At 41.5% G+C, this 12,768-nt stretch overlaps 1 protein-coding gene across 3 annotated transcripts in view; it reads left to right on the top strand.

Moving 5' to 3' along the window:
* Positions 1 to 7,555: 7,555 nt before the first annotated feature.
* Positions 7,556 to 12,768, top strand: part of CCDC66 (coiled-coil domain containing 66) — a 54,077-nt gene continuing 48,864 nt past the window's right edge. For all 3 annotated transcript variants that reach the window (XM_060766083.2, XM_060766087.2, XM_060766086.2), the window contains exons 1-2: positions 7,556 to 7,814; positions 12,316 to 12,380. In XM_060766083.2, coding sequence (XP_060622066.2) covers positions 7,804 to 7,814; positions 12,316 to 12,380 — 76 coding nt within the window. In that variant the 5' untranslated portion in view covers positions 7,556 to 7,803. The remainder of the gene's footprint in view (positions 7,815 to 12,315; positions 12,381 to 12,768) is intronic.

The raw sequence follows: 12,768 nt of genomic DNA, 5'->3' as shown, positions 1-12,768 counted from the left end.
AATGTAATGACAAAAAATAGGTATCTCTGCAAGGTAATTAGGAGTTAGGTTTCCGTGCCAGACAACTCATGTCCAAGAATATTGTCATCCATTTGAGTAGATCTGTGAGGCTTTACACCACCCCCTCACCCCCGGATGCCAAAAAAATACAGGTGGCCAGACCCCTTATTAAATGGCAATGATGTGCAGGCAGTAGAATATCCATGTGTATTTCACTGCCATTTTAGGTATGAGGTACAACAATGCACAAACAGTTGCAATTGCAAATCTAGGGTCCACTTTACATAGGTACTCAGAACCTGGCCTCATCAACTTTTGTGAGATTTTGTCCTAGAACAAAATGTTGAAGACCACATCCTTAATATATTACATAAAAACATTTTAAAAGAAAAACAAAAAACAATAGCACTGGATCTTTTCTCTAGCCCTGGTCAAAGATTGATTGTATTTGTAACATTCAGTTCATATTTTAAGGCTAGTCAGTGTGATACACACTTCCTAGACCAATGTACAAATTGAACAGTCCTTTTTGTTTTCATTGTCCTTCAAGTGTTGTTATATAGTTTGGGGCATACTTGTTTTTACCGATGGATACAAACATATATATTTTACATTTATTTATTATGCCAGAAGCAAATTGAGGGTACAGTTCTATTGTATTTTTAAAATACACAAAGTTTTAAAAACTTGGCATTATACTACATTTCTTTTGACCAGAAGCTGGCTACTTGGGAATGCCTCTAGTGTGGCTGTGAGAAGCTCCTCCATTTTGGAAAACATGCAAAATTTAATATTTTATTATACAGCTAGCAGTCCCCTGCCATACGTTCTCCGCTGTTGATGTTTTACCATCCTTGTTGGAGGCTTCTCTCATATCCCTGCATGGGAAGCTGTAGCTGACAAAGGGAGCTCATCTGCGCTCTCCCTGGATTCGAACCTCCAACCTGTTGGTCTTCAGTCCTGCCAGCACAAGGGTTTAACCCATTGCGCCACCGCGGGCTGAAATGTTGAAATGATAGGGTGACTTGGAGGTTTCTGATTCATAGGGTTGCCATACATTGACTTGATGTCTGTTAAAAACAAAGTAGCATGCGGAAATGTGGTGAGAAACTTCCATCAAGGCAATACAATTATTTGGCACATCATTCTGTGATATCCTTAAGGAGAGCTTAGATTTTGTTCACATATTATAAAATGCCCTCTGTTATGAAGAATTACAGCAGTAATTGTATTAGTGGGAAGGGAATTCCTGAAGCCACTCAGTATAGTTAATGTTGATATAACCGCAAAACCCAAAATGCAGAAGGATATGTGCAAGTAAGAACAGGCAGAGAGCGTCTGTAGGAGTCCAACCACCTCCTAAAGTACATATACAGTGCTCTCTAATGACAATGTCTGTGCAAATGCCCAAAGAATCAAGCAATAGGATCAAGAGAAGCTGGGAAGGTACTTCGACCAACACATGGATGCTATGGAATCTGTGTGGTAATTTCTGTATGCGTCTTCTTTCCACATGGATGCCTGGATGGTAATGTGAACACAACTCACAATCTGAAACACTGCTGGAGTTATAAACTTCCTGGAAATGCCATCAGATTTTGATGATATGGATTGTAGTCCACAAAAGCTTAGGCCAAAACAGGTTAGCTGCTAGATTCTTTATTGTAATTTTTCCTGATAGGAAGAATCTTTATTTGTATCCTGCTCATATTTTGTATTTAAAAAAAAAAAAAAAAAAACCTGCTACAATATAAATTTAAAAAAACATTGAAAATTCTCCAAGCTGGCTCCTAATTGGATATGCAAGCGGTACAAAGGACATGAAAAATGATTAGGAAAAATGTGAACACATGCTCAGACAAGGATGCCGGCACGCACACATATACATACATATATATACACATAAGCATGGGTAATTTTAATGAATGTTTTAACAAGCTGTTTCCATGGTCTGTCCTACTTGAACAACATAAAAGGAAAATCAATAAACATTCAAATAAGTCTGTAGTTTACTGTAAGAAGATGGGGATAGAAATAAAAAGAAACCTTAAAATGTTTTCTCTTTCTCATTCTACAACAAAAGAAGCCCTGCTCACTACACCTGGAAAGTAAAAGATCTTTGCCAGTGTAATTGCAGATACTATGTGGTATTAGTTAAACAGATGTTCAGGTCCTTCCTGTGAAGAACCAACTCTTGAGTCTGCGTAGAAGCATAGAATTGGAATAGACTACAACGGCTATCCAGTCCAACCCCATTCTGCCAGGCGGAAATGCATAATTAAAAAAATCACCAACAAATGGCCATCCAGCATCTGCTTAAAAGTCTCCAGAGAAAGAGACTCCATCACACTCCCAGGGACGCTTATTCCACTGTCAAACATCTCTTACTGACAAGAAACCACACTTGGAATATTGTGTCCAATTGAAGAGAGATATTGACAAGTTTAGAATGTGACTAAAATGATCAGGGGTCTGGAGAACAAGCCCTATGAGGAATGGCTTAAAGAGCTGGGCATGTTTAGCCTGAAGAAGAGACGGCTGAGAGGAGACATGATAGCCATGTATAAATATGTGAGAGGAGGTCTTAGGGAGGAGGGAGCAAGCTTGCTTTCTGCTGCCCTGGAGAGTAGGACACAGAACAATGGCTTCAAACTACAGGAAAGGAGATTCCATCTGAACATTATGAAGAATCTTCCTGACTGTGTGAGCTGTTCAACAGTGGAACTCTCTGCCCCGGACTATGGTGGAGGCTCCTTCTTTGGAGGCTTTTAAACAGAGGCTGGATGGCCATCTGTCGAGGGTGCTTTGAATGCAATTTTCCTGCTTCTTGGCAGTGGGTTGGACTGGAAGGCCCATGAGGTCTCTTCCAACTCTATGATTCTATGATTCTATTCCTTACATTCAGATGGAATCTCTTTCCCTGCCGTTTGAATCCATTGCTCCATGACTTACTCTCCTGTTCATTCGTTCAGTCCCTTCCGACTCTTTGTGACCTCATGGAGCAGCCCAGAGCTCCCTGTCGGCTGTCACCTCCCCCAGCTCCTTCAGAGTCAAACCAGTCACTTCAAGGATACCATCCATCCATCTTACCCTTGGTCGGCCCCTCTTCCTTTTTCCTTCCTTTCCCCCCAGCATCATTGTCTTCTTTAAGCTTTCCTTTCTTCTCATGATGTGGCCAAAGTACTTCATCTTTGCCTCCAATATGTCTTACTCTCCAGCAACAGAAAATTAGCTTGCTCCGTCATCAATATGACATCCTTTCAAACACTGAACATGGCTAAGAATTACTCTAAAAAGAAAATTGGATTACAATGTTCTAGAACTGGCATAAATGTCTTGTTTTGATTGATAAAGGAGAAGTCAATTAAATCATTTATAAAGCAAATAGAAAGTGTGAAAATGCTTCTGGGTTTTGAAGACTAAGGAAAATACTGAGATAGCAAGGTACATATAATAAAGAAGTCTAAAATAGGACATTAATGGGATAGCAAGATAAGAAATTAGTGGTACTTTCATTGTATGCCTTTAAGGTGAGAGATGGGAAGTCCACTTTAACATTTCATTTTTAATTCGTTTTTATGATTATTGTTTTTAGGTGGAGGGGTTCGCTTTAATGGTGTATTGATGATGTTTGCCATATTGGAAAATTACCATATTTACAAAAAGTATAATGATATTACTCATATTTCTGGAAAATATATAAATAAAAAAATATTAAACATGGCTATCATGTCTCATCTTAGCCTTCTCTTTTCCAGGTTAAAGATACACTGCCTGAACTCTAAACTGCTCCTGATAAGGTATGGTTTCCAGAACTTTTACCTTTTGGTTGTCCTCTTCTGGACCCATTCCAGCTTGTTAATATTCTTCTTGAATTATCTTATCCAGAACTTGTTGCTACTAAGAGGTTGCAACGTACTTTATCTAAGTTGTTGTAAGGATCAATGTTGTTTGTGCTATAACTTTAAGTTGCTGTAAGGTTCAAGGCTGTTTGTGCTACAGCTGTTTCAGTTAATTGAAGAGTTAATTGAGAGTGTTATTTTCATGTGTATAAAGATAGCTACTGTGTGTTTAGTTTTTTGCCATTGTGCGTTTATGCTATTGTGAATCTATGCCTTTGTGCCGTTCTGCTTTGTGTAAGCCAGGGACTATGCTGCAGATGTCCTGCGAAGACACAGCCATGAGAAGAGGACAAGGATTCCTGCTTATCTCAGCTGAGTAATGATATCTCTCAGAAGATATTGTTTCATGTTATTTTTGTGGAAACAGCAATCCTGCTATTTTGTTTTGTATGCTGCCAATACTACAATATTTTCTTTTCTATTTTAAGCCGAAGTCTCGTGTGTTTTTCTTTTATGAGCCAATTCATCATACACACAGTTAACTGGGCTAGAGTCAATCTGCATGCTACTCATGCTAACGCATGACAGAACTGGACACAGCACTCCAGGTAAGATATGAACAAAGCAGAACAGTGACTATTATTTGCCTTGATCTAGACCAGGGGTCCTCAAACTAAGGCCCGAGGGCCAGATACGGCCCTTGAAGGTCATTTACCCAGCCCTCGCTCAGGGTTAACTTAAATCTGAAACTACTGGAAAGCACACAACAAGAACAACAACAACAATTATATCTCATCAGCCAAAAGCAGGCCCACACTTCCCATTGAAATACGAATAAGTTTATATTTGTTAAAATTGTTCTTCATTTTAATTATTGTATTGTTTTAAGTGTTTTTTGCACTACAAATAATGTGCAATGTGCATAGGAATTCATTCATGTTTTCTCAAATTATAATCCGGCCCTCCAAAAGTTTGAGGGACTGTGACCTGGCCTGTTTAAAAAGTTTGAGGACCCCTGATCTAGACACTATATTCCCATTGATACAGTCTAGAATTGCATTGGCTTTTTTACTTGCTGCATCACTTGTTTAGCTTGTGGTCCACTAAGGCCCCTTCCACACAGCTGAATAAAATCCCACATTTTCTGCTTTGAACTGGAATATATGGCAGTGTGGACTCAGATATCCCAGTTCAAAGCAGATATTGTGAAATGTTCTACCTTGATATTCTGGGATATATGGCTATGTGGAAGGGCCCTTAGTTAGATGTTCCTCGAGCCAATGCAGGTTTATATGCCATTCTCTTTTGACTTTTCTATGAAAAGAAAACAGAAATTAAGGGATATGAACAATATTAAGTGGTATGCTAAAAGGATAGAAAATGTGGCAGAAGGGATAGAAAACCTATTCCACATGAAAGCTTTTAGATTGTCAGTGCTTTCTGGATGCTGTGCTTGTTTCGTTAAGTGTTCAGTTAGTAAAACACTTCTAAGACGAGGATTTTCCTCAGTGAGAAATGTCCACTTTTCTATTTGTTGTTTAATTATTGAAAATACGTTTGCTATAGTCTGCGAGGTAACTGCAGACAAGACATAGTGCATTCGCATGGTCAAGCAAAATGAAGAAGTCAAGCCAGTCCTGGTTAGAGGCATATGCACTAGAATTGGCCAGTCCTAACTAGAGGAGTTAATATTTTCACTGCGTAAGAGTCTAAGATTCCCGTACAGCAGTGCCCAAAACAGGGTCGAAATACACATGCCATGATGTGGCATCTTGAAAATGTAAAACAGGATTAGTGCCCTTAAAAGACTGCTTGAGTAGCCAACATATGCCATCTTAAGCTTCTCCAAGAAGGAAAAGGAAGCATAAAATGGTAGGGAGTCAGTTCTAAAGAATGAAATGAGAAAGCTTGCATATATCCTAAGGTTTCTCTAGACATATTTGAATCATTAGACAAGGAAATGCCCTCCTCCGCCTGCTATTTGTTGGGGCTATTACTCTCTAATATACCAAAAAATGAATTTTTGAACAATACTTTCATTAACACCATGATCTTTCTTTAAATTATAGAATGTATTTTCTACCCAAAGTGCTTGAATCGTCTGCCACCTGCTGGCTGGAATAAAGACTACAAGATTCAGGAATTTACTACTGCACACACAAAAAGTACTGGTCGGACTATAAGTATGACACTCAGAGTTCAAATCCCCACTTGGCCATGAAATCCACGGTGTGAACTTGGGTAAGTCAAACTCTTGCAACCTCAGAAGAAGGAAGTAGCAACCCCCCTCTGACCAAATCTTGTCTAGAAAATTTTGTAAGTTTGACTTACGCATTTCATAGGTCAGTGGCCCTCCCTGACTATGCTTTTGTGCTGGTAGCAATTTATTTGAGGACACTGTGATTTTGGTGTTGAATAAGTGTATTTCTTTGCTTCTTAGATGCCAATGATTGCAAGACACACATTAATTTGGGGGAGGGGTGGAGGAACTGTATTTAGATCTATAAAAGGGGGGGGGGCTATTCCAAGATGCACCTCATCTTTAGAAATGTTCTGCCTTGGTCAGACCACACCTGGGATCTTGTGTCCATTTCTGGGCACCACAATTGAAGGGAGATGTTGACAAGCTGGAATGTGTCCAGAGGAGGGCGACCAAAATGATCAAGGATCTGGAGAACAAGCCCTTATGAGGAGCGGCTTAAAGAGCTGGACATGTTAAGCTTGAAGAAGAGAAGGCTGAGAGGAGACATCATGAGGAACATATATTAATATGTGAGGTAAAGTCATAAGGAGGAGGGAGCAAGCTTGTTTTCTGCTGCCTGGAGAGTTTCAATGGCTTCAAACTACAGGAAAAGAGATTCCATCTGAACATTAGGAAGAACTTCCTGACTGTGAGAGCTGTTCAGCGGTGGAACTCTCTACCCCGGAGTGTGGTGGAAGCTCTTTCTTTGGAGGCTTTTAAGCAGAGGCTGGATGGCCATCTGTTGGGAGTGCTTTGAATGTGATTTTCCTGCTTCTTGGCAGGACATTGGACTGAGCCAGCCACGAGATCTCTTCCAACTCTATAATTCTGTCTATATGTGGGAAGTGTGTCTTAGTACTGAAGATGAACTCTCCCCCCCCCCCCCCATAAAGGTGTATCATCAAGCCTGGGCCAACTTGGGCCCTCCAGGTGTTTTGGACTCCAACTCCCACCATTCCTAACAGCCTCAGGCCCCTTCCTTTTCCCCCTCAGCCGCTTAAGCGGCTGAGGGGGAAAAGGAAGGGGCCTGAGGCTGTTAGGAATGGTGGGAGTTGGAGTCCAAAACACCTGGAGGGCCCAAGTTAGCCCAGGCCTTATCTACATGATAGAATTAATGTACTTGGACACCACCACCATAACTCAATGCTCTGGCATTCATTAGAGGTCTCTTTTTACAAAGTGTGCAGCCTTTTCTCTGTCAACTCCCATGAAGCCATAGCATGCATTCATTCATTCACAGCTACGGTTGTTTAAAATGGTGTCGACCTGCAGTCACGCGAGGCGCCGGCGCTAAAAGAGCGCGCGCGCGGGCCCGCTTCTAGGAGAACGTTGGGCGCGCAACCGCGGCTTTCCAAGCGCCGGCCAACAGTCCTCGGGGAAAGCGCTGCGCATGCGCCGTTTGGGGATAGGCGGGAATGGGGGGAACCAATTGAGGGCGGAGAAAAAGACTCAGAGAGAAAGTGCCTTTGGACTCCAATTCCCACAATGCTCCGGAGGCAAGCCGCGCTACCTTCTCAGTGTGAGCGGAGGCCATTGGTGAAAGGAGAGCGACCCCAGCAGGCCTATCAGCTCCCCTGTCATTGTGCGGTGGCAGCAACCGACGTACACAGATTAAGCGGGGCACGGCACATCTTCCCTCAGTTGCTGCTGCTGAAGCCGCCTTTGCTGCTGCTGTTGCCGTTGCCGCCGCCGCCGCCTTGACAGAGCGGCGTTACAACCATGAACCTGGGGTAAGGAAAGGAAGGGCTTCTCTGCCTCCGCGGGGCTTGCCTGGGCGGCGCTTCCGAAGTTGTGCCTTTTAAATCCCTCCCCGCGCCGCTAAGGGAAAAGCGAGGAGTGGCTCCTGGACCTTTCCCTCCTGAAGGGCCTTGTGAGCCGCCTTGGGTGCCAGTTTCGGCAGAAAAGCGGGATGCAAAGGAGTGTCATCGTCATAGACGCTCCCAGAAGTACTAGGACAGATATTTATTTATTTTATTTATTTATTTCCTATATTTATACCCCCCGAAAGGGGACTCAGGGCGACCTAACAAAAGCATCATACGATGCTTGTTGTTGTTCATTAGTTCAGTTGCTTCTGACTATTCGTGACCTCATGGACCATCCCACACCAGAGCTCCCTGTCGGCCGTCACCTCCCCCAGCTCCTTCAGAGTCAAGCCAGTCACTTCAAGGATACCATCCATCCATCTTGCCCTTGGTCGGCCCCTCTTCCATTTTCCTTCAATTTTCCCCAGCAACATTGTCTTCTCTAAACTTTCCTGTCTCCTCATGATGTGGTCAAAGTACTTCATCTTGGCCTCTACTATTCTTTCCTCCAGTGAGCAGTCGGGCTTTATTTCCTGAAGAATGGACTGGTTGGATCTTCTCGCAGTCCAAGGCACTCTCAGAACTTTTCTCCAGCTCAAACCACAGTTTAGAACATCTATCTTCCTTCACTCAGCCTTCCCTAAGATCCAGCTCTCACATCTGTAGGTGACTATGGGGAATATCATTGCTTTGTTGTAGGCTTTCATTGCCTAGCTCCAACAGACAAGAGTTCTTGGTCCTACTCTGGTCATTCCACAGATATATAAACCCATTTTCCTAGTTCCAATAGACCTCACTACCTCTGAGGATGCTTGCCATAGGCGAAATGTCAGGAGAAAATGCCTCTAGAACAGGGGTCCTCAAACTAAGGCCCAGGGGCCAGATGCGGCCCTCCAAGGTCATTTACACGGCCCTTGCTCAGGGTCAACCTAAGTCTGAAATGACTTGAAAACACACAACAACAATCACCAATCCTATCTCATGAGTCAAAAGCAGGCCCACACTTCCCATTGAGATACTAATAAGTTTATATTTGTTAAATTGTTCTTCATTTTAATTATTGACTTGTTTTTAAGTGATTTTTGCACTACAAATAAGATATGTGGCATGCATAGGAATTCATTCATGTTTTTTTCAAATTATAATCCGGCCCTCCAACAGTTTGAGGAACTGTGACCTGGCCCTCTGTTTAAAAAGTTTGTGGACGCCTACTCTAGAACATGGCCATATAGCCGAAAAAACCTACAACAACCCAATACCATTGCTTTAACTATGCGGATCTTCATTGCCAGTGTGATGTCTCTACTCTTCACTATATTATTGAGATTGGACATTGCTCTCCTCCCAAGAAGTGTCTCCTGATTTCCTGGCTGCAGTCTGCCTCTGCAGTAATCTTTACACCTAGAAATACAAAGTCTGTCACTGCCTCCACGTTTTCTCCCTTTATTTCCCAATTGCCAACCATTCTTGTTGCCCTAATCTTGGTTTTTTTATGTTTAGCTGCAACTTAGCTTTTGCGCTTTCTTCTTTAACCTTGATTAGAAGGCTCCTCAGCTCCTCCTCACTTTTGGCCATCAAAGTGGTGTCATCTGCATATCTAAGGTTGTTAATGTTTCTTCCAGCAAATAACAACCACAGTACAATCAAAATATTAAAAATTAAAACAATTAAAACAATTAATTAAAACATATCCATTAAAATCAAAATCCAAAAACCAGTCCGAGTCAATTCATTGCCATAAGTTGTGTGATCTTCTTTCACTTGCTGCCCACTGATCAAACACTTGGTCTCATAACCAGGTCTTGATTTTCCTTCTAAAAGACAAGAGGGAGTTACCCAATCTGATATCTCTATGGAGGGGGCACTGCTGAGAAGGCCCTGTCTCTCATCCCCATCAACCGTGTTTGACATGGGCCAACTTGGGCCCTCCAGTTGTTTTGGACTTCAACTCCAACAATTCCTCATAGCCTCGGGCCCCTTCCTTCCTTTCTTTTCCTTATATCCCACTATAGACCAACTTGGACATTGCTGTCATCGGAGGATGCCCTCCTCTCAGTTACACCCTCAGTTACAAGCACAATTGGTGGGAACGAGAGAAAGGGCCTTCTCCGTAGCTGCCCCCCACCTCTGGAACTCTCTTCCTACGGTATTAAAGATCCCCCCTTCGCTTTCAAGAAACAGCTGAAGACGTACCTTTGCTCACTGGCTTATGAGGAAGAGGAGTAGTAGTTGGTAACCACAGTCTCGCTGTTTTGCAGCTTTTTAAAAAAAATTAATTTAATTAAAATTAATTTAAAATACAAGTAGCATACAAGTAGAGGGAGAGAGAGAAGGGGGAGAGAGGAGTGGGCGGAGCTGTACAGTACATATACAGTATAGCACCCCTACATCGTGGTTTGTCTCTTATCGCAGGGGTCCCTGGAACAGAACCCCTGCGATAGATGAGGGAACACTGTACTACCATTATACCTCTGATCAATAGTTTCCATCCGTATCCATGCACTGCTCGCCCCACCAGCTCAATAGATATCTTGAGCAATGATCAATCTGTTTGCCCCAAGGAACTGAGAAATTGTTAATTCTATTCAATGTTTGATGTTTTGTCTTATGTCTGTTATAACAGGCTGTGTTTTTTATTTAATTTTAGTTGTTAAGTCACAATTTGTATTTATATATTGGGTTGCTTAATTTTTGTTAGTATGGATGTATTGCTGTACCCAGCCCCACAAATCACAGCATTTAAGTACTCATACAGGGTGAGGCAGCATAACTACCTTTTTTCAAAACTTAATAAAACCCATTGTATGAATCAGAAATTTCTATTTTATTTTTATAATGTAGGTGCATACCTAAAGTTTTGTTTTACGTAGTTTTGAAGATCAAATTAGGTAGGTGACGTCCCTCCATTCTCCATACACTGAGTAAAACGATTTCTGACGTTTGTCATGACTCTTGCCAGCATAGCAGGCGTTATGTTGGCAATTTCTTCCTGAATGTTGGTCTTCAAATCTTGTAGGGTCCTTGGACGGTTCACATAAACACGGGATTTCAAAAAACCCCATAGAAAAAAATCACAAGGGGCCAAATCTGGAGAGTGGGCTGGCCACTCCAAATCCGCTCGAAAAGTAGGCCTCAACGGCAAAAGCACGCTCCTCACTGTTCCAACGCATGATGGCAACTGAACTGTGTCAGGACAAAACTTTATACTCCCGCCTCTCAAACGAGACCACTAACACTCTGCTACGTCTTCAACCGACTTAATGGTGCGCGTTTTAAAAAAGCAAGTTATTCTGCCTCACCCTGTATTTTCTTAGTTTCTGCCCTTTAGCTAATAAAAATGGAAGCCAGAAAGTCTTGTCATATTCCTCAGTCAGGAAATACGGTGAGGGGTTGAAAAAACTTGCTTTTCTCCTTGAAACAAGGAGAAACAGCAGTGATCTGTGTATACAGTACTTTTTACCACAGGAAATTGGCTTTTGGCAAGCTGGCTTTTATCACAGCTCTATAAGCTTGTACAGCTGACCCTATGTAGTGCTGATTGCAGAAGCACTTTCTTGCATAAAATAGTCAGGTTCATTATTTTATTTCCATTTCCCATCTTGAAAATATTTTGGTTACAATGTCTTGCTAACACTTATAGATTGAAATTCAGTTGATTTCTTGCATGTGTGTTTTCTTACCTTTGTGTTATGTGTTTTTTAAAGTCTTATATGTGTTTACCAATTTACACATATCATTAAGCCCATAAAAGGAAAAATACTGTGTTCTTCCCAGTAAGGCACCAACACCATGTTTAAAATTTAACCAGTGATTTTTTTCTTTATCAAAGAGCACACCACCAATTATTGTTTTTTAAAAGCTGACCCTTCCCCTGCTGAGCATTATTGAGGGTTGCAGTCCAATAACATAAAAGGTTGCATGATTATCATCTCGTCCTAAGAAACCAAGTGTGTTGGAAATCTAAATACATTTAATATGTTTGCATTCCACTCGACCTTTGGTATTCATAGTAACAGTAATTGATTCACAAAGATATACAAAATCTTCTGCGTGGAATGTTATATTATTGTGTAGTCATAATAAAACACAATAAAGTGGAGGGGAGATAGAAAAATATGTAGAGCTTGTTTCTAAAAGGCACCAAATCCATCTGAACAAATTTTGCAGGAACCGAGACAACGTACTGTGGATATGCATTATTTTGCTATAAAATGCAGTTTTCCAAGCTGTGTACCAAAGTGATTTGACACAGTTTGATAGTTTTGACCTGTACGTAATATTGTACTCCTAGCCAACAATGTACTGCCACCTGTAACCCATTTTCCATTTTAAAAAAAATTGGTCCCTTTTGGAAACAAACTCCACGTACGTCAAAGTATGTAATATATTCATATTTTATTTGTGCTACTTTTTGTTTATATTACAGGGATGGTTTAAAACTTGAAACTGAAATATTGGATGGAAAGCCTAGACTTATAGTGGCTCCTTGTGGTAAGATAACTCCGATACATCAAGATATACAGATACATATATAGAGTGAGACTGTGTGTGCGCGCGTCAGTGCATGCATTAGCCTATTTATTTGTGTTACTAACTTATTTGATATTTACGTGACACACATTTAAATCCATTGGTGAGATAAGGTCAATAACTGGCTTAGAAAATGGTGTCAGGAGGAACGCTTTGGCTTCCTTGACCATGGCCTGCTTTTCCAGGGGGATGGCCTACTGGCAAGGGATGGGGTGCATCTCACACAAGTAGGAAAACACCTTTTTGCTCACAGACTCGCAAACCTTATTAGGCGCACTTTAAAATAGGCCCACTCGGGGAGGGGGACAACAGCCTTACGAACACTACTTTACTCACAATGTCAGGGAAC

This window comes from Anolis sagrei, chromosome 2 (genome assembly GCF_037176765.1).
Source record: "Anolis sagrei isolate rAnoSag1 chromosome 2, rAnoSag1.mat, whole genome shotgun sequence".
In the NCBI taxonomy this organism is placed as follows: Eukaryota; Metazoa; Chordata; class Lepidosauria; order Squamata; family Dactyloidae; genus Anolis; species Anolis sagrei.
Note: the sequence above shows the minus strand (reverse complement) of the source record. Positions and strands in the feature narration are given on the sequence as shown.